The sequence below is a fragment of the Alosa pseudoharengus genome, unplaced genomic scaffold (genome assembly GCF_046254945.1).
Source record: "Alosa pseudoharengus isolate Yale_2024_CS ecotype anadromous, Long Island Sound unplaced genomic scaffold, YU_APseudo_1.1 YU_APseudo_1.1_scf_2, whole genome shotgun sequence".
NCBI classification, from domain to species: domain Eukaryota; kingdom Metazoa; phylum Chordata; class Actinopteri; order Clupeiformes; family Clupeidae; genus Alosa; species Alosa pseudoharengus.
Window position 1 is genome coordinate 20,527,768 of NW_027468663.1, and position 22,460 is coordinate 20,550,227.

Genomic DNA, 22,460 nt, shown 5'->3' on the forward strand with positions numbered 1-22,460 from the left:
TATGTTTTTTTAAAGAATCTGGTAAAAACAAAACAATTTCTTCTGTCTCAGTAGAAATCATTTCAGTGAGTACACATTCTCGCTTCTTTTTAAATCATTTGTTCCCCTCTTTGCAGCCTCTCTCAGCTCACTGTAACCACTAGCAACCATGGTGACACTTTGACCCTAACCCTTACATAACCACTGACAGACTGAAATAGAGAGAAGCAAAATGAGAGAGAGAGAAAGAGAGAGTGAGAGAGAGCGCAAGCACTAACAGGCATGTAATGTAATAGGTAATAGGCAGCTGCTTTTCATTACTATAAAAAGGAAGAGTGGTTGTTGAGTAATTTGCAGGCGCTGAGCAGAGATTGAAAAATGGCATAGATAAGATAAGAGAAGGCCAGGAGATATACAAAAGCAGGTGACTGATCTGAGTAGAAAAACAGTCAGATGAGAAAAACAGAAAGACGAGAAGAAAGAAACAAATGGACCCAATAGACACACACACACACACACACACACACACACACACATACACACACACACACACAGTCACACAGCGAGAGATAAGGGAACACAAAATGTCGGCCGAATGACTGAGCAATACTCCTCAGCACCATCTCCTGCTCTCAGAGCCCTGTATGGACTGCGCCATATTCCACATGGATTACATTACAATCCTGTTCCCAGCAGAGTAATCCCTCTCCCACTTCGCTCTCATTCCATTAATCCCTCTCCTTTCTCTGCTTTCAAAAGCACTCAAATCCCCCTCGCTCTCCACCGAGCAGTAATCTGCCATGACCTCAGGCCAGTGCCACTGGGTCAGTGTGTTAGCCTAGCTCGCTGTCTCCTGCTACTCCTCACTGCTTCTCTCTCCTGAATTTACATTACACAGATTAATTTAGCAGATGCTTTTATCAAAAGCGACTCACAATATGAGGAATAACACACAAGGTGCATTGCAAAGGAGGGCGTAGGTAACAAATAAATACTACTTTGCAAACACAACCAGACTAAGATGACAACCAATACTTTGCCAATGCAACCAGACCTGCTCTGGTAGCACTTGGGAGGTCATTTCACCCAACCTGTCACCATAGGGAAACAACACATGAAAACAGTCTGGATTACCGTGTGTGTAGGGGTGGCAGTGCCAGACAATGTCCCTAGTTAAAACACAGTGGTCGAGGTGTAGCATAAGCCTTGAGAACATTTTTAAGTAAGTGGGTGCAAACTCAGCAGTCCCTTTCTAGCTAGGTATCAGTGACTTGAATTTGATGCATGCAGGATGCAGCTGAGGATAACCAGTAGAGATCAATGAACAATGGGGTTGAACATTCTGGACGAGACCATCTGAGAGAACATGAGAGATAACTATTTAACTACTGTTTACTGGGAGACCCGTTGTGGTAACAATGGTGTATGGCTCACAGCAATAGAGTAATTTTTGCCTTATAATGTGCATGTATGTTTAGTAATTATGACCGCCGCGCAGCAAAGCGGCGGTCATATAGGTTTAGTCAGAATTAATTTTTTTTTTTTCTTTTTCGCATGCCCAAATTTCCGTCAATGAGTCCCGGGACACTGAAAGACCGGGGTACACGAAACTTGGTGGGCATGTAACCCCACATGGATAGCATGGAACCATCGTTTTTCGTTTTGATCTGTAGCCCCCCCGCTGGACTGGACCCCCCGAAAGGAGGGTAGGGCAGACACAGTTTTCTGTGAATATCTCGAAAACCGTAGGGTTTAGGAGGACCATTTTTTTTGTATGTTGATCTCAAGGGGCCATGTCAACCCATTCCATAACCACTCATGTCATGTATAGCGCCACCTAGTTAAACACAAAAAAGTAAAAATGAGGTGTTGTAATTGAAGGTATCTGTGACCTAACATAGTCAAAACTGCACGAAATTGTAGGATCATTATGACACCCTCTGTATGCACGCCAAATTTTGTGGAATTCCGTTCATGGGGGGCCACACAATAAATTAATTTATGTTACTATACACCAACTGGCCTGTGGGTGGCCGGAGACAGTTTTCTGTGAATATCTCGAGAACCGTAGGGCCTAGGAGGTTTTTTATGTATGTTGGTCTTAATAGCGCCACCTAGTTAAAAATTAAAAAGCAAAAAATTAGGTGTTTTCATCACAATATCTCTGGCTGACAAGGTCAAAACTGCACAAAATTAAAAGTGTAGGATCATTATGACACCCTCCGAATGCATGCCAAGTTTTGTGTACTTTCGTTCATGGGGGGCCTTACAATAAAATAATTTATGTGTACATTTAGTGACGTACACCAACAAGGATTCCCGGGACACTGAAAGACCAGGGTACACAAAACTTGGTGGGCATGTACCCCCACATGGATAGCATGGAACCGTAATTTTTCGTTTTGATCTGTAGCCCCCCCGCTGGACTGGACCCCCCGAAAGGAGGGTAGGGCAGACACAGTTCTCTGTGAATATCTTGAGAACGGTAGGGCCTAGGATGACCATTTTTTTCCGTATGTTTGCCTCCAGGGGTCATGTTAACCCATGTCATGTGCACACATGTGCACAAACAGATACACACACACACACACACATACAATCATACGTATGACACATACTCACACAGTAGACATATGTACGCTTGAATGCACAGGCACATACGCAGGCACACACACAAGCACGCACACACACACACACACACCCACACACACACACACACTCACACACACACACACCCACACACATAACATAAACATAACACAAACAATCAAGAATTTCTCAGAATTATGAACAGGCAAGATGGAGGTGGGGTTGTATAAAATAAATTTTACATGTGAAATCTATGAACTAATCATGTTTTGGTACTTGTTGTCTAGCAGATACCAGTGAGAATTGAATGTGGATAATGCAATTTAGTGAGACAGTTAGAATCATATAATTTAAATTTAATTCAATTTCAATTGTTTATTGTGCTTATAGAGCGCCAAAACATGACACATGTATCATGGAGCTTTACAGAATGTAGGCAATCAGAGAAAGAAGGAAAGAAAGGAAGAAGAGAAAAGCAAGAGAGAGGCCCATGGGTAACAGGGGCGAGGAAAAACTCCCTAGAATTGGAGATATATATAGGAAGAAACCTCGAGCAGATCCACGACTCAAGGGCCTGACCCATCTGCCTAGGGTCAGTACATGACAGTAAGGTCTGTATACATGACAAATGCATATGATAGTCGGGTGTAGAGAATAAGACATGGTGTTAAGCACTTGAGCTGAAAGTTACAAGAGGTGGGATGATTACGTATCCGTTATGGTAATTCATTATTCCTGATTTAGTGACAGAAAGTTCAATAGTCCAGCGTTGGAATTGTCCAGGGGAAGGGAGTTGTCGAGGGGCATGTGGTGGGTTGGCAGATGGGCCAGTAATCCAGGCAGAGTTGTCATAGGCTGGTGGTGGGTCGCTAGGCTGTACGGGCCAGGAGTCCAGATAGGGGGCAGTAATAGGGCAGTCGAGGATGGGACTTCAGGTGAGATGGGTGAGAGGAGGGCCAACACACGGATGGTTGATGACTGGTGATGATATACCTCACAAGTGAGGTACAGTAAGGGGAAAGAAAGAGAGATGTAGAGTGGGTTAGTATTACTGAAAATCAAAATGGTTAATGTCAATGAGTAATCAGTGGTACTATACAGTATATTGTTACAGTATACCATGGTGGGAATAGGCAAGAGAGGGAGAGTTGAGGGAGAGAGGGAGAGAAGGGGGGAGAGGAGAGGGGGGGGGGGTTGTACGGCGTGACACATGAAAAGTCCATGACAGCACTATGCTATAGCAGCATAACTAAGGTATGGTGAGGGGTAGTCGACACCAGCGCAGGTATGGTCAGTGACCACCATCGCACGCGCGACTGGGGTGCCAGTCACACGAGGACTCAGCAGGGTGGTCCATTCCAAAAACCCTGAGGTGGGTGAATTTCACGCACCATACCTAACTATGGGAGGCAGTAAAGAGGTATGTTTTAAGTCTAGACTTAAAAATAGGGAGGGTGTCTGCTAGTCGAATTGAGGTAGGACGATTATTCCAGAGGAGGGGTGCGCGATAGCTGAAAGCTCTGCCTCCTACTGTAGTTTTTGAGATTCTTGGAATTACAAGAAGGCCAGTATTCTGTGATCGTAGCGGTCTGGGTGGGTTATATGGGACTAGGAGATCTTTAATATATTCTGGTGCCTGGCCATTAATGGCTTTGTATGTTAGAAGTAATATTTTGAAGTCAATGCGACTTCTAACAGGCAGCCAGTGTAGAGATGCCAGGATAGGGGAAATATGTTCATATTTTTTAGTTCTAGTGAGTGTGCGAGCAGCTGCATTTTGTATAAGCTGTACGCTCTTTAGACAGGTGTTATTGCAGCCAGCGTATAGAGCATTGCAATAATCAATCCTTGAGGTGACAAAAGCATGGATTAATTTCTCAGCGTCTGATAGGGATAAAGACTTCCTTATCTTTGAAATGTTCCTTAAATGATAGAATGAAACTTTGGTAATCTGTTTTATGTGATTACTTAGTGATAGGTCTTGGTCAATTGTAACTCCTAGATTTTTTACACATGTGGATGAGGATAGTCGGAGATCAGTAAATGTAGCCTGCGATGAGGATAGGATATCCCTCATCTTTTTAGGACCTAAAACCATGACTTCTGTTTTATCGGAGTTCAAAAGCAGGAAATTGTTTGTCATCCATGTCTTTATGTCTCGTATACATGTGTCAAGTTTGGCTAGCGGAGTCAATTCGTCAGGTTTTATGGAAAGGTATAGTTGTGTATCGTCTGCATAAGAATGACATTTAATGCCATGTTTCCTAATTTCTGAGCCTAGAGGAAGCATATAGAGAGAAAATAACAGGGGCCCTAGTACTGAGCCTTGAGGCACCCCATATTTTACCATAGTCTGGGTAGATGGTTCATTGTGAACCTGTACAAATTGTCTGCGGTTGGAAAGGTATGATCTAAACCAAGCGAGTGCTGAGTCTTTAATGCCTATCGAATGTTCAAGCCTGTGGAGTAGTATGTTGTGGTCTATGGTGTCAAAGGCAGCACTGAGGTCCAGGAGGAACAATATTGATATATGTCCATTATCGGCAGCGATGAGGAGGTCATTAAAAACTTTAACTAAGGCTGATTCAGTACTGTGGTGAGCTCTGAAACCAGACTGATATAATTCTTGGATTTTATTCATATGCAAGAAGGTACCAATTTGTTTCGACACTATTTTTTCTAGTATTTTTGACAAAAAAGGGAGATTAGATATAGGCCTATAGTTGGAGATTAGATATAGGTCTTTCAGCGTGATTTCTTTTTGTGTAAAAAATGTGCTGGACTGGGCGGCGGTCATATTTTGTACCGCTCTGCGGTACATCTAGTTGAATCTACTATAATGTGAAGTCTGTAAGTCCTTGTGATTTAACCAGCCAATAACATTATTGCATGATGGGCTATTTTGTATGTGAACTATGCTGGTGTGCGATGTGTAGGTTTGCGTACTGGAGAGATACCAGGGAGTCCCATTTCCATTTATGTTGGGTGTTATATTCATAGAGGTAAGATGAAACCCTGTTTATTGTACATGTATGTATCACTTATCATTGATTGATACTGGTTTATACTGTATTTTACCATGGACAATGGATTTTAACTGTGTTTGTTCCTTTAATGTAACCTAACTCTTGCCTCATTTCGCTTTCTTTATTTCGTTCCTTTTGTTTGTTGATTTGATTGGGCCTAAGCATAGGCGTGGCTGTGTTCACTTATTTGCCCCTCTCCATCACGGTGTGGGGCAATGGGTGTGGTATTGGCTGCCCCAGTATTCTGCTGTGGTAACGTTAACATCTAGCTTTGCTTATTCCTCACCCAGCCAGCTAGTGCTAATAGCAACTCTATCCTTCCCTCTCCCCTCCAGAGAAACAGAGTGTTGCCGTTGTACCGCAGGGCAGGTCGCCGGATCTGAGTCCTCTTCTTCGCGTGTTGTACACAGTATTTGTAGGGGTAACGTGCACCTCACTATTTGCAGTGATCACTCTTTGCAGTACCTGTGCCTATGAGTGTGTGTGTGTGTGTATGTCTGTATGTGTGACTAGGCAGAATCAGGAGCACGGGTGGTGTGTTGGTCTCACTCCTCCTCCAGGACAGGTAACTCCTCCCGAACAGCTGATCCATCTTAACCAATAACTAATTAAATTCTGGTAGTCCTGGTGGCAGCCATTACCTTCTTCTTGCTGGCCTATTGGGCTTGATATATAATTTGGCAATATCCTGAGAAGCAAACCAAAGCTTGCATTTTTATTGAACTATTCATTAATAAATATTGTTTACTTTTATACTGAAATACCACGTCTCTGTCTTACTCTTACTCAAGTATGTGTGTGTGAGGGCCCTCTTGTCTTAATTAAGGTATTGGAGGTCTAGCTTAAGTACATCTTGGTGTGAAAGCCCCCAGGTGGCGTAGTCCAGCACCCTAGAATCGAGACCTTTGTCATATGACTCCAGTAGGTCATATGGTCAGGACCAAGAGCTGTGGGTGGCATGTTTAGTTAGGCACGACCTGATTTTTCTTATATTGAATAGTGTGAGGCAGTATGACTGGGAGACAGAGGATACATGGTCAGAGAAGGTCAGCTGGGCATTGATCATGGTACCCCAGTTTCTTGCAACCTTGGTAGGAGATAAAGAGTATAAGGAGTCAATGTTCTTGCTGATGTTGTGATGTGTATAGTTAGCCTCCTGCTTTCTCTCAGCACCTCCCTCTTCCTCCATTTCCCCCTATTCCTGAGGCCTGCTCTCTCTCTCTCTCTCTCTCTCTCTCTCTCTCTCTCTCTGTCTCACTCACTCATTTTTCTGTCTACGGGTAAGCTCAGTGATTTCAATTCAATTTCAATTATTAAAGTTCTACTAAAAGTGTAAAGTGTCCCAATTATGTTTGAAAATCCAGACTCAGAGCATGGCGCGCACCATATTCATTCAAACTCGAGGTGAGCATTAGCCTAGTTTAAATCTCTATCAAATTGTGTCCACGTTTCCTTAAAGCGGCACACACAGAGGAGACATTTTCACATACACTGTTAAGTTAGCCATTATCCATAACAAAGGTCGCAAAGTCACACCCTTCCTTTTGCATGTGGTCCGTTTTTTTTACTTTTCTCCTGTTCCTTCTTCTCTTTGTTAAATCACTACTCTTCTTCTTGGTTCTACTATAGGGCTAGTAGATGAATAACCTTATGGCAACCCTATCTTAATGGACACCTTACAATGTGGAGATGGCTCCATGCCCTGGATAACAAATCAAAAATGTTTCAGTCATATACAAGGATAGACAAGAATAGAAAGAAAGCAAAAAAGATTGGTTGGGGACTTCCTACCGTGACAAGTGCTAATACTCTGCTAATACTGCAGGTTGTATACGGCAGTGTTTTTTAACCTTTTTTGTGCCACGGCACACCTTTGACACTTAAAATGTCCCACGGCACACTCCTGTGTGAAGAAAAAATAAACATACCATAGCCTAAAATTTCAAATAATACACAGATATGGCCTTATTATGGCTTCTATGCAAGACCTGCTCAATAAAACAAGCGCCCTCTGTTTCATTTGTAGGTGACTATAGGCCTATCTAATTTAATTGTTGTTATGAACTGGATATGTGATGATTCTGTGAATACTGGATATGGGGCCCCGTTGTACAATGCCTGCATACCACAAATAGTGCAATCATACAATCAATGAAAGCATGTGGTTATAAATTATTTGATGCAACAGTTGCTTTTCTGGACCAGTGAGTGACATTTGGGTAATTTTCTGCGGCACACCTGATGATCTCTCACGGCACACTAGTGTGCCCCGGCACAGTGGTTGAAAAACACTGGTATACGGGATCTGTAAAGGTTCTCCTTCACAATAGGCTGACAACAGCCATTGTCTGCAACCAACAACTGCGAGGCACAACAACATGACTGTCATAAATCCTGAGCAACACCATATGAAACAAATACAAGCCCAAATAAAATTCAAAAAGTCCTGTGGCTCTTGCTGTTTATTGCAATTTAGTACTGGTTCTTTCATGTCTGGAACATTTCCCAATATTTATCATATTTTTATTACAGTTTTGATGACCATTCATTGTGTAACTTGCAGAAGCATCATGATGCGGATGTCAGGCATTGAATTAGAGGGGGTGCTGGATCTACATGCAGTATGGAACAGAGAGGGTCATTCTATAGACTGTTTGCACAGGTACTGCCCTGCCATAAGTAAACACTGAGCAATACAGAATTTATATTGTCCACACCTGTGCTGAGAACAATATGTACCATTAGAAACAGGCAAACACATCTCTCTAACTCACAGAAAATCTGGCCACACCCGCATATTTTTGCGTAGGCCTACATATATACGCACGTATTCCTGACCCATTTCAAAACCTCCCTCTTTAAAAAACAAAGTACCAATGGACAGCTTGCAAACAAGCCACCTGCTCGGACTGATTTGTATGGGCCAGTGATGCAAATAGGTGACATACGCATCAGCAGCAGTACCACCCAAGCTGCCAGCTACCATTTAAGACGTGCAAAGGACAGGCTGCACAGACAGCGAGAGCGAGATTGTGGTGTTTCCATGGTGATGGTCCGTATGTTGTTTATCTGCAGTGAGTCAGCGTGCTCTGCCATGTGAGTGATGAGAACAAACACAAGCCCCTGCATGTGAGGCCTCGTGGCGCTTTGCAGCGCGTGGCTCGCTTCAGATACAGACATCATTTGTGAGACCTTCTGAGTTGAAATGTCTGTGTGTCTGTTGTTACCACTGGCACATGCCCAAAGCCTCTACATTGCTTCTACCACACTAAACAAGCATTCACACAGGACAGGCATAGCAAACGAGCGGCCTCAGAGACTATGGAGTAGTGAGAGAGCGGGAGAAGGATGGGAGCGAGAAAGAGCAGACGAACCAATGTAGTCCTGAGAGTATGAAGTAACGCAGTAGTGTAGTCTAGTTAGCTGTAGTGGATATACTGTGATGTAGACTAGTTAGCTGTGGGTATACTGTGATCAACTCCAAATGTTAATACGTATCCTTGCCTATTCTAAGTGGGTATACTGAGCTGGTGATGCTTTTCAAGTGGGTATACTACATAGTCCTGCATATCAAGTAGACTACACCACTCAAGTAATGGCCATGATGTAAACGCCTGGCATGACACAGAGAGAGCCGGTGGAGTGGAAAACTCATCTCTCTCTCATAATGGAGTGAGCACCTTCACACGTCTGTTCCATCCCTCCTGTCTTTGTGTTGGTTCCCGTCTGCCCTCCTGGCCTACTTTCTCTACCCCCCACATGCTTTCGCCTCCTCTTACCTGCCTGAGGACACCACAGGGCACCCTCCCTCTCTCCCTCCCTCTCTCCCTCCCTCCCTCTCTCCCTCCCTCTCTCCCTCCCTCTCTCTCTCTATCCCTCTCTCTCTCCCTCTCTCTCTCCCTCTCTCTCTCCCTCTCTCTCTCTCTCCCTCCCTCTCTCTCTCCCTCTCTCTCTCCCTCCCTCTCTCTCTCCCTCTCTCTCTCCCTCTCTCTCTCTCTCCCTCTCTCTCTCCCTCTCTCTCTCTCTCCCTCCCTCTCTCTCTCCCTCTCTCTCTCCCTCCCTCTCTCTCTCTCTCCCTCTCTCTCTCCCTCCCTCTCTCTCTCCCTCTCTCTCTCCCTCCCTCTCTCTCTCTATCCCTCTCTCTCTCCCTCTCTCTCTCTCTCCCTCCCTCTCTCTCTCCCTCTCTCTCTCCCTCTCTCTCTCTCTCCCTCCCTCTCTCTCTCCCTCTCTCTCTCCCTCCCTCTCTCTCTCTATCCCTCTCTCTCTCCCTCTCTCTCTCTCTCCCTCCCTCTCTCCCTCCCTCTCTCTCTCCCTCCCTCTCTCCCTCCCTCTCTCTCTCTATCCCTCTCTCTCTCCCTCTCTCTCTCCCTCTCTCTCTCCCTCTCTCTCCCTCTCTCTCTCCCTCTCTCTCTCTATCCCTCCCTCTCTCTCTCCCTCTCTCTCTCTATCCCTCTCTCTCTCTCTCCCTCCCTCTCTCTCTCCCTCTCTCTCTCTATCCCTCTCTCACTTACTTGATCTCTCTGCTGCACATCTGTTGTTTGAGGGCTCTTTATCACCCTGGTCGTATTTCTGACAATTTTGTCTTCAGGCCTTGTGACACAGAACGATTACGGTACAGCATTGTGAAATGAAAAACAGACATAAGAAAAGGCCTAACCCTCATCCCTCCCTGTTTCCCTTCCTTCCGTAGGTCCTTTCTTTCTTTTGTTGACCTCTCTTTTCTTGTTCCGCCTGGTAAACAAATGCTGATGTTTGTTTTCCGTCTGTCGAATCCCAGCTGAATCACTGTTATTTGTGTATTTGAATTCACCCTTATTAGAGAGCCGAGCCTCCATTTTACATCTGAGCCGTGAGAGGAGGAAACAAGGACCCCTAATGGGCAGGACTGACACTGACGCTGAGCTTATGTAACAGTGCTCTGCACTCAGCCCAGCGGGAGATCCGCAGTCCCCCGCTGTTTGGTCCACCACACACCCAACACTACAGTCTCCAAGCTGCTAAGGGGTAATGAGCGAAGGGGTCAGCCTGGATCTGGTCTGTCTTCAGCAGGAGGGTGGCTTGGGTGGCTCTGTTTGCTGTGTGCTTGTTGAACAGCCATCCCTCCTCCTGCTCAATGTCCTTTGGCGCTCGGTAAAGGACAACTGCACATGCTTATAGACCCTGCTCACGACCACAGTGGGCTGCATTCTGTACGCCTCTGGAGGTCTCCAACCCTGCTTTCCTCTCAAACGGCCTCAGCCAAAACCAACAAGACTGCATGTGGCTGATGTAATAATTATGTAATGTGTGTCTTCTAATGCTCTGCAGACAGGAAGAAAACAGGAAAAGAGTCTCTTTCTTTCTTTCTTTCTCTTTCTCTCTTGCTTTCTTTCAGTTCTTGAAGATTTGAGTAAATTACCAACTTCTGGTTTCTAAATCAATTCCAGGCTTTTGATTCCCAAAGCAGGATGAAGACAGATGATCATTATGTGTCAGCAGTTAAATCATCCAGAGTGATAACAGAGATGTTACCCTATTGAAGTGGCAGCATAATAATACAGATTTGAGGGATATTTGTTTATGTAAATGATGAGTTGTGTTTCACAGCCCCTGCAGAGAGACTGCACTGCGTCAGTATGTGGTAATATAGAGCGAGGGGGGGGGGCAGTAGGAGAGAGAGCAAGAGATGAAGAGAGAGAGCAAGAGATGAAGAGAGAGAGCAAGAGATGAAGAGAGAGAGCAAGAGATGAAGAGAGAGAGCAAGAGATGAAGAGAGAGAGCAAGAGATGAAAGAGGGGAAAACAGTGAGGGAGGGGGCGAGAGGCAGCGAGAGAGAGTAAGGAAAGGGGGCGTGTCTCCACTGACCTAGTTACAGCTGCACAAGCCGCTCCTCACTACCAGCAGCACTGGGCTATACTGGCACAGCACACTGCCGGGCACTGGCCAGAGCCCCTCACACACACACACACACACACACACACACACACATACACACACATGCATGCACACACACACACACACACACACACACACACACACACACACACACAGACACAGACATGCATGCACACACACACACACACACACACACACACACACACACACACACACACACACACACACAGACACAGACATGCATGCACACACACACACACACACACACACACACACACACACACACACACACACACACACACACACACACAGACACAGACATGCATGCACACACACACACACACACACACACACACACACACACAGACACAGACACAGACACAGACACACACACACACACACACACAGACAGGTGCACACATGCATCAGCATTACCCCAACCACACTCTTAAAATGAATGTGTTGTCCCTATCTGGAAACATCAATACAAAACAATGCAAGTTGTGTTATTTTCAACACATATTGTGTAACAATTAAAAAAAGGAAACAATACAAACTGTTAGGTCCCTCTCTGGACACAGAGATGTGTTACTGTAAAAACAACACAAGTTGTGTTGTTTTCTACACAGTTGTTTTAAGAGTGCAGCAAACACCAACCTATAGGCTTCAGACCTGACATTTGGCCATGACCACCTGTTCCATACCACTCTCTAGATCTCTAAAAAGTCAGTCTGTTATTTCTATGAAAGCACTTCTTTGCTCTTATGTGAAAAGGTCTCAAGGTTACAATTGTGAACTCACTCTGGTGGATAAAAACAAATCCTTCACGATATCAGCACAGCTCGTAAATGTTGGTGTTATATAACCAGGCCATTGGCCAGTTTGCGCTGAGCCCATGTCTTTATTTAGTTGTGAAAGTGTGAGGGTGTATTTAGAGTTTAGAAACACCCCCTGAGTTTCCCCTCCCTCCCTGTGTGGAGGGGGTGGGGGACGTTTGAATATTAATCTCACTCTTATCATAACAGCAAAGAGAGAGAGAGATTTATGTGTGTGTGAGAGAGAAAGAGAGGGAGGTAGGGAGAGAAAGCGAGAGAGAGAGATTATGTGTGTGTGTGTGAGAGAGAGAGAGAGAGGGAGGGAGGGAGAGAAAGAGAGAGAGAGGGAGAAAGGGAGAGTGAGAGATAGATTGTAATCAGAAGCAGTTCTCAAAAACTATCCTGCTTCACTTCGCAAAACGTCTGCTCTTAACTTCCTAACTAAATATCTCATTCTATTTGTAGTTATTGCCTGTTTCAAGTAGACAAGTTTATATAGCTAAGGTTAAAAAGTAGGCATATCATTGGAACAAAGTCACTGTCAAAAGGTAGATTATTTGTAATATATGGTCAAGTAAATAGGAAATTCATTAGATGTGTAACCAAGTTATTTTCCAAACCTAGCAGTCCATAGAATCCAATAATCAACACAAGCATTGCTAAACATTCCAGTGCTTATGTTATGAATGATTAAGTTGCACATGCATTTAATGCTTTAAAAGTATCATATATGCTAATTGATAGCAATACATTTATGGTTAAAATGGATAATAATTTAACTTCAAGACTACTTTTAGTTAGCCATGTAACCCTTCTTGGTTTTAAACAAAGACACCATCCCCTCCCCCAATGGAATGCTAATGTGCTGGTTCAAGGTCTATCAAAAGGATGTTACCTTGATATAATGTATCCATGTGTCATGAAATGTAATTGTATTCATGTTTGCTATCATTCTGATAGTCTCAGTACAAGGATTGTAATTATTTGATTGTGAGAATGTTTGGAACATTCTATAAGTGATATTTCTGATATATATGATATCTCTCCTCATGCTATTCTGATAAGAATTGATAGGTGTGAAGTGGGTGTGAGTAGGTGTGTCTGATACCAAGTGGAGAACCAACCAAGTGGGCTTGTTTTTGGCGCCATTTTCTTCTTTGTTTAAAGCATTTAAAAGTAACTAAACTGCAAGGTTTGTCAGATTTTGGATTTTTAGACTTGGACTTATAAGATGTAGAACTGAAGAGAGGAGAGGTTGGCTACAGGCCAACCTAGGCCTTTCAGGCCTGGGCTAGGCCTACATAGACCATAGACCTTTTGTGTACCCTCTCTGCTTGTAACAGAATAAACTTGATTCCTGAGTTTTACCTGAAGTTCGCCAGTCTAAGATTAATTTTAAGTAATTATTCACCTACAATTACTTTCATGATAAAATACAAAACCATGTTTACAGTAAGCCCTGCCCTGCTGGAAGCCATAAAGACTGTTTTAATGCACTCATCTTCCCCTTCACCTTTATCTGTGTCATCTTTTTACAATGTACGTACTGTGACCAGCTGTAGCAGGTTCAACTTACAGATCGCATCAGTGGGAACAGCATACCCTCATTAAAAGGGCAACACTGTCTCATAGTCCCTAAAAACGTCCCTCTTAACACACTGAATAGCAAGACATTTTACTGCAGAGATTTTCAAAGCCATTGTGATCTTAAGTGTGAGATCAAGATTATCATATTCTCATACCACCTGCATAACATCAGACTAGATTGTTTTTTATGAAATCTAGGGGAAAGCACCTTTCTCATTCCACACTATCCAGCCACTTCAGTGTGGCCTTTGAGCATGGAATGGGTTTAATCTGTCTACCAGAGCACCATGTGATGAGGGACAGAGTGGTCCTGATTGTTTACGGCACCTGAGCTGAGGTGAGGGATCCTCACGTCTCTGATGAAGAGGCGTTGGGTCTCATGAAAGCCACAAACGAGCACAGCCAGGTACTCTGTTGAGTCTGGCATCTCAACACGCTCTGTCAAGACAAAGCCAGACCAGACAAGGCAAGACAAGATACAATAATGCTTTGGGGCAGCCATGGCCTACTGGTTAGCACTTCGGACTTGTAACCGGAGGGTTGCTGGTTCGAACCCCGACCAGTAGGCACGGCTGAAGTGCCCTTGAGCAAGGCACCTAACCCCTCACTGCTCCCCGAGCGGCGCTGTTGTTGCAGGCAGCTCACTGCGCCGGGATTAGTGTGTGCTTCACCTCACTGTGTGTTCGCTGAGTGTGTTTCACTAATTCACGGATTGGGATTAATGCAGAGACCAAATTTCCCTCACAGGATCAAAAGAGTATATATACTTATACTTAATAAGCTAAGTTAATCATTTATTTGTCCCCACAACAGAGACATTTGCATTGTTACAGTGGCACAAATTGACAACAAGGCATAGAATTAAAAAGCAGGACATGTACAGTAAGAACATAATACTAAGGTGACTGCAAACAAAATAGTTCGGTTTCCCCACTGCACATGGTTATTGCACATATGAGAAGATAATGAAATATCTGAGTACTAGTAAAGCTTGGTTGATGTGCAATTTAGGATTCATCACAATCAATTATTATTATCAATTATTATTTTATTGTTAAAGCAACTCGCTTAGGGCACCTAAATGGCCAGCAGCAGCATTGATAATGTAATATCTGAGTATTAGTACAGCCTAATAAAGCTTTGTTGATGTACATTTAAAGTGCGGTAAGACAGTTCTAGTGTGCTGTACGGTCTACTGGAGCTCTGCAGCGGCAGGAAGGAAGGGCCCGTGCGGTTTCTCATTCACACACCACTAGGGGAAGCAGCTTGTCACTGAAGCAACTGTGCAGTGTTGCCAGAGTGTCCTGCATTGGGTGGGACTCATACAACAACATGGTAACATGATAGCTATATCCTCCTCCTTTCTCCCACCACCTCCACCGGACCGAGCGGGGATCCCAGGACAGCACTGGCCTTCTTACCCAGCTTATCTCTTCCTGTCCCCAAAGCAGAGATGCTGCTGCCCCAGCAAACCACCCCACAGAAAATGGCTGATGTCACAACAGTATCCCCTATAATCCGAAGATAGAAATGGAAGGAACAGTCCCACATATGAATGGTCTGCACATAGATAGGTGTGTCTGTGTGTGTGTGTGTGAATCTGTTTACTAGGGTAAGGTAGGCCTACTATCATTATGCAATCTGATAATCTCATTAGTAAATCCTAAATGTCAGCCAGAGAGGTTACTGATTTCATAAGACCATTAACACCTGAACCACCTGAGCACATCGACAGAAGACCAGATGAATCTCCCTCAAATGGTGCTGCTCTGACATGCTTTAAATTGTAGTTATTTTCAATGGAAATGGAAAAATTCCTCTATGCTCCTTTGTTTTCAGGGTTTTGCTTGAACTTGTCCTCCCAATCAGTTTAAAAGTCCAATCTGAGTAAAGATGATATCTACGTACATTTAAGTTGCTTGCAGTGTATGAGACCACCTTGACACCAATTCCCGACACATTTTGTGTGTGTATTTGTGAGCACTGTCAGACGTAACTGCTTCCGCAGTCTGTTCATTTCAATTCCCTCAACAATGACTGCACCCCCCCTTCCCATTCACAGAGGCAGGCCTACTGACACACTTCTATAGAGCTGTTACTCAAAGGCCAATTTCAGCCGTTCCAGTTTGAACCACTGACCCAATTATTGTCCAGGTTCAAGACCTCCGAGGACAGATGATTGTGTGTGGTTCCCATGATATTGGTAGGACACAATTCACTTTTCAATTCCTTATCCTGTGTTTTTCCAGTCATCCATTCTGACCTGTCTTGGGTTTTCATCTGTGCCACATATTTTGTTTGTCATTGAAGTCTTTGCCATTGGGACACATTGTGCAGAAATATCTTTTCATATTTTTTTCCTTAGCATTTTAACAACTGTTGGGGGAGAATGAAAATGATGATGGCAAATGGAAAGACAGTTTAATAACACATTAAATATTTTTACTGTCCTTTTGATTGTGCCATAATGAGATCAAATGACATTTGAAACGTTTCAGAGCAACTGAATATTGGTAACCATTTCTTTCCAGATGGTACATGTCCAATACAGTTAATTTTGCTTTTCCAGTTTACTCAGAGAATTCTGGAATCCAGTTACTGTATGCAAGGGAAGACCGAGACATTTCCAGTCCTTGGAATATTCGGATAATGGAGCACATTTGTCCCGGGCCACACTGAAGTCTTGGCTCGTTGGTGGGTGGAACCCTTCCATGCAAATATGGCCTACAAACAGATAGAAATCAATTCAGATAGTTAGTTAATTAGTTAGAAACTGTATTATCCCCTTGGGGAAATTTTTTCTCAGTAAGTGATGCATGAAAACATAGGATAAGTTATCTGCCTCTGTTTTGACATAACAAGAACAAACAACAAGAAACAAACACTCACAGCCCCCAATCACATTAGCATTACACATTCCCCCATAAGACAATGACACAGGAAGACATTGGACAGGACATATTAACCATCAACAAATCCCATCTCTACACATGGCTTCAGTGCATAGTGGCCAGTACTGCACTGATGCTGTCAATATACAGGGTATAAAAGCTGTAAAAACAATAATATACAGAATAAATTAGTAATTCATCTGTGGGGGGTTTCTTGATAGTCATCGAAAACTGTGGGCACATCCCAGATGTATCACATTATTATTTATCTGGGTCTGATTTACCCCCTGGATCTTCCACAAAAGAATGACATCATGACATCTGGGTGCTTATTTATTTTCAGGTTTTTTGACTGATTGAGAATTCCAGTTTAAGTAGTTCTAGTTCATTTAGAAAGGAATTACAAAAAACCAAAGTTCAGCTGTGTGCAAAATATATGTCTTGATTAAGGCAACATAAATAGATGACTGAACAGTTTGTTCTCTCACCAGGAAGACATTCTGTGCAGAGAATGAACAGAAAGGGTTCTGACTGTGACAGAGTCAAATCAATTCATTGTGAATGTATTATTTCCCATCAAAGACAGGGTCAGTGTTCTACTAATAACAACAGACCCAGACAACAGATAAGTTCATAAACTGGAGGTGGTTGACTAGAACTTCCTCTGAGTATCAACGAATAGAAGTGCAGTAGCAGTAGAAGTGCAGGAGAAAAACTTACCAAATGGGAACAAACAGTGCTTTAGTTACGTGACTCATGGCCATACTCAAACTGCTAGACGTTACTGTGGTAATGCATAGTTCTGTCTCTGACAAACCACAGTGTCTGCACTGCCTCTACTCCCACGGCATCAGTATAGAGACACCTACAGTCGTCACGCTTACCTGCTCTCTCTTAGTTTCCACAGTGCTGTCCTCAGCTCATTTAGATGATTTAATAAAACTACATGTAGGCTACATACTGTTCGTCTCTCAGCAGCAACCATGAATGTTTCAAACGTGGTATGTTCTCATTTATCTTTTTTACATCTAATATCAAGAGATTTCTACAAGGTCACACAAAAGATAAACATTTAGAGCACTGTAAGATAAATGTGACATGTTTAAACTACAGTATGTTTAGTGTTTCATGTTTCATCAAAGAATACATTAAATTTTAAGAAATATTAAAAACCTCATGAAATATGGATCATTCATTACAATCTAGCTATGTAAAAATAAATGTCGACAGCCCACATGAGATCTTTGATCATGCTTAAAAATCAAAGTACCGCTCTCGACTAGATGTTACAGCAAGGATGAAATGTGCTCGGTCACAACATGTTGTGAATGATTGGGGTCGCCAACGTTTTGTGACAACAAAATAAGGTCACCTGCCAAAAAAGGTTGGGAACCCCTGTCTTAGTGCTTAGTGAAATACTGAGTGCTTGTTGTTTGTCTTCACTCTTATATGGACTCTATTTATGGAATCAGTGCGGCTTTGAGTAAGACCAGAATATACATTTACAACTGAGTAGCATATTGCATAGCCTTTGGGGGCAACTTCCATACATCAAAGTAAATCACTCTTTTAAGACATTAACTACACTCTTAAAATTAATGTGTCTGTATCTGAACAAAGATGTCTTAAACAACTCAAGTTGTGTTGTTTTCAACACATTCGTTTTAAGAGTGTAAGCTCAAAAGTAGCAATCTAATGGAGGCACGAAGGTGACCATGGCTCATTTAGATTTTAAGGGTAGGGACTGACTATTAGTTCAAATTGGTCATTGAGGTTGCGAGTGGAGTCGGATGCCATGAGCCTGCATTTCCTGATGGCTTGTTTCTCAAATATGGCTGCAAGGGTGATCTGGGGTTGTCCACTGATCTTAGCACTCCTCCTAATTATTCTGTTGAAAGGGCCTTTATTCAACTCACTCAGGGATCCAAACCATGCCAGGATGTCAAAGGTGAGTGTGGATTGAATGAAGCAGTTGTGAAAAGCTTGTAAAATTGCTTTCTTGACTTGCAGTTGTCGTAGCTTGTGGAGGAAGTACAGATGTTGCTGACATTTCCGGTCGGTGTTGTTTTTAAATACCAGCTCATCGTCAGTGATTGAGCCAAGGTATTTACCCTCTTCCACTCTTTCGATGGAGCAGGGGGGCTGGTGGCGGAGAACCTGGGTGTTGGTTAAAGGTTCAGGCTTTGTGAAAGAATACAATATCGGCTACCCCATTAATACTAATCTTGGTCATTATGTTATGAGGGTCCCCTGTCAGTACTTGGCCCAGGCCGACCTTGAAAATCCTGAAAATCACCCTAATATTCCCCTGCCTTCATGTGCCCTTGGCTATGGAGCCAATCAACTTTCTAAATGATGCAGCAACATCATATGGTATAGGGGCGTAAATTAACTGACTAATTTAAGAGCTTGTACCGCAATGGCTGTTCGCCTCTGTGTAATTTCTCCACTTCATCATAGGCTTGTGGTCATGTGGTAAGCACTGAAGAGGAGGCTCTCACAGTGACATTGAGTAAATACACATGAATTGCCATTCCACAAGAAGGATTATTAAGTAACTGCTAAACTTTCAAGAGTGTTGTAAGACCTTTGGTCATTCTGCTCACACCAAAGGTCATCATGGGGCAGCCATGGCCTACTGTTTAGCGCTTCGGACTTGTTACTGGAGGGTTGCCGGTTCGAACCCCGACCAGTAGGCACGGCTGAAGTGCCCTTGAGCAAGGCACCTAACCCCTCACTGCTCCCCGAGCGGCGCTGTTGTTGCAGGCAGCTCACTGCGCCGGGATTAGTGTGTGCTTCACCTCACTGTGTGTTCACTGTGTGCTGAGTGTGTTTCACTAATTCACGGATTGGGATAAATGCAGAGACCAAATTTCCCTCACAGGATCAAAATAGTATATATACTTATACTTCTTGATAAAATCCCTCCTTGGCAAAGGAGTGATTAAAGTTAGGGTTGACCAAACCACCAAAGGTCACTGTTCTTATAGGAATTACCTATTCAAGTCATCGTGTTGCGTTTAATGAGTAAGTTTATGTCAATCTGTAGTGTCAAGTTTGAGTATTATAAGTCAAAGCAGCAAGATGACTGAGTGAAGTTGAAATAATATTCATTTCAGTTGCCAGTAGACTATGACTTTAGAATCTTCCTTTAGAAGCTTCAAGAAAGACTTCAGTGATCCTCTGGCACCTGATCTCTAGTGCAGTGCTAAATCTGTCTAATGACTGCACAGGAAGAAGACTCACACCCTTCTCTCTACAGATAATAAAAATGAGGAACCAATAGTGGTGTTAAACTCTTACAGTTACTCTTACAGTTTATTATTACTGTTAGCATGCATACCACAACAGGCTGTTCCTTTTAAGGCGCAGTCAGCAACATGAGTGGAAGTCAATTGTTCTAAGAGTTTGACAAAGCCAAGGACAGTCGTTGGTATGCTTCTCCTAAGATTCTCTATCTATGAATGATATAAACCTGATTTAAACAAGCATTACACCATCTGCAACAACCAATAACGGTTGGCTCTACCATTAACTAACTCTCTCACACCAACTCTTTCTGCCCTTTCTCTCTTGGCTCTGGGCCCTGGCTGGTGTGTAGACGTGTAATGAGAGCTGGGCAGATGAGCCCCAGTACTTCCAGCGGGTGCTCTACATCCCAGTGTTCCTGCTGGGCCTGCTGCTCAACGTCTCGGCAGTGACCGTCCTCCTCCTGAAGCGCCGTCAGTGGATGGACACGCACATCTACACGCTGAACTTGGCCCTGGCCGACCTCGCCCTGGTGCTCTTCCTGCCTGTACGCGTGTTTGATGCCTACCACCCTCTGGAGCCCTCGGACTTCTGCTCAGCCATGTTCTCCATCCATTACATCAACATGTACGCCAGCATCTTCACCGTCACCTGCATCAGTGTGCACCGCTACCTCAGCATCAGGTTCCCCTTCTGGGCCCAAGAGCGGAGCACCAAGAAACGGATTGCTGTGCTAGTCTGCACTCTCATCTGGGTAACGCTGGTGTCTATATGCCTCGTGCTTGGCTCTGAAAACACTCACACACATTTGCGCTCATGTTACAGCCGTTCTGATAAGAAGAGGCAATCTCTTACATTCTTATTGGTGGTGGTGATATTGGGCTATCTCCTCCCACTAGTGACAATGACTTTCTGTTCCATCAAGACCTCTCGCATTCTTTGGACATCAGGAGAGCATCAGAGTGGTGAGGAGACCTCTGTGCAAAAGAAGACATTTCTTCGACTTATAAAAGCCAATTGGATTGTGTTTGTTGTTTGCTACACACCTATCCATGTGGCTATGTGGATGGTAATGTACCACGATTGTTTGTCCTCACTGGAAAACGGGATTCATAACTTCCGTGAGGTCGCTGAATGGATTGCCACCACAAACTGTTGCTTTGATTCGTTTGGATATTACTTCTTGTTGAAGCAATATTTAAAAGATGAATCTCAAAGTGATTCAGCATCACCTACTAGAGGCAGAACAAAATCATCTGACTTGTGAATGAACTTCACCTACTAAACTACTAGCAAGTGTCTTCTACCATTACAATGAATGAAATGTTGTGTTTCAAAGCTTGATCCTTTCACTTTACCCAGTCCTGGCCCAATTCAAGCTGATTCAAGCTTTCTTACTAGATGTTATGACTAACTTGTAATACTGGACTCACTCAGGTTGTTGGTTTTCTATTAGCCTCCCTATAGGTATTGACTTTATATGTATGAATGTATATAAATGTTTTGTATGTATTTGTTTGCTATTCTTCTGACAATTCCATATGAATACCTATGAGATGTGGAAATGCATAAATGTATGTGTTAATGTTAAGGTGTGATGTCTCATTCTTGTATGCGCTAGTTTAGAACCAAATTATAGAGTGACCTTCAGCAGTTCTAGGTGGTGAATTATCATAACAATGGAAGGTTAAATGAGCCCCATTCAACAAAAGGCCTCTCAGTTAGCTGCTAATCCATTTGTATTGCGCCACAGGCTAGTTGCAGGATCCACATACAGTCCAATAACATATTCAGTTAAAAACAGTAAGCATCACATTCCACAGACAATATATCAAATCTACATCATTGGAAAAAGAGCTGGAACACTTTACAGTAAGGGTACATGAATTGTAATGAATTCATGCATGAATTAATTAATGATTTATGCATTACTTCATTTATTTATATCTTATGAATCATCAGGAATTGACATGAGTTAATAAGTCTCTCAATTATGACCTCATGCATGAACAACACATCAACTAAAGCATAAGTTAAGGTGGGTACCTTAAGCATGATCATCATGATTACATGCATTTAAGGTTAATTTCTCATGATTTCATCATATTTGTGGCCCCTCAACTAAAGTGTTAACAATGGCATTTACTTAGAGAACTGCACAAGTTGTGATCAAATTGGAATTTGAGTAGTGATGACCACTTTTGTGGCAGAAAAAGAAATCATGATCATTATAAATCATAATGATGTGCCCACCATATTTAATGCTTTAGTTGATGTGTTGTTCATGTATGAGGTCACAAATGACAAACTATGAACTCATGTCAATTCCTGATGATTCATGAGTGGAATGAAGTAATACATAAATCATGGATTAAATCATGCATAAATTCATGAAGATTCATGTACCCTTACCGTAAAGTGTACCAAAGAGCTTATTAATCATATTTTTT

General features: G+C 43.0%; 1 protein-coding gene and 1 long non-coding RNA gene across 2 annotated transcripts; one reads left to right on the forward strand and one right to left on the reverse strand.

Moving 5' to 3' along the window:
* Nucleotides 1–16,290: 16,290 nt before the first annotated feature.
* LOC143134046 (uncharacterized) lies at nt 16,291–17,559 on the reverse strand. The gene is made up of 2 exons (XR_012988588.1): nt 17,482–17,559; nt 16,291–16,594 (listed from the first exon to the last, which is right to left on the reverse strand). It is a non-coding gene; the product is annotated as an uncharacterized LOC143134046 (long non-coding RNA).
* Nucleotides 17,560–17,672: 113 nt separating this feature from the next.
* On the forward strand, nt 17,673–21,601 carry LOC143134045 (G-protein coupled receptor 35-like). The gene is made up of 2 exons (XM_076294109.1): nt 17,673–17,762; nt 20,363–21,601. The coding sequence occupies exons 1-2, from the start codon at nt 17,745–17,747 to the stop codon at nt 21,275–21,277; spliced, it is 933 nt and encodes a 310-aa protein (XP_076150224.1). The 5' UTR covers nt 17,673–17,744; the 3' UTR covers nt 21,278–21,601.
* The last annotated feature ends 859 nt before the right edge of the window (nt 21,602–22,460 follow it).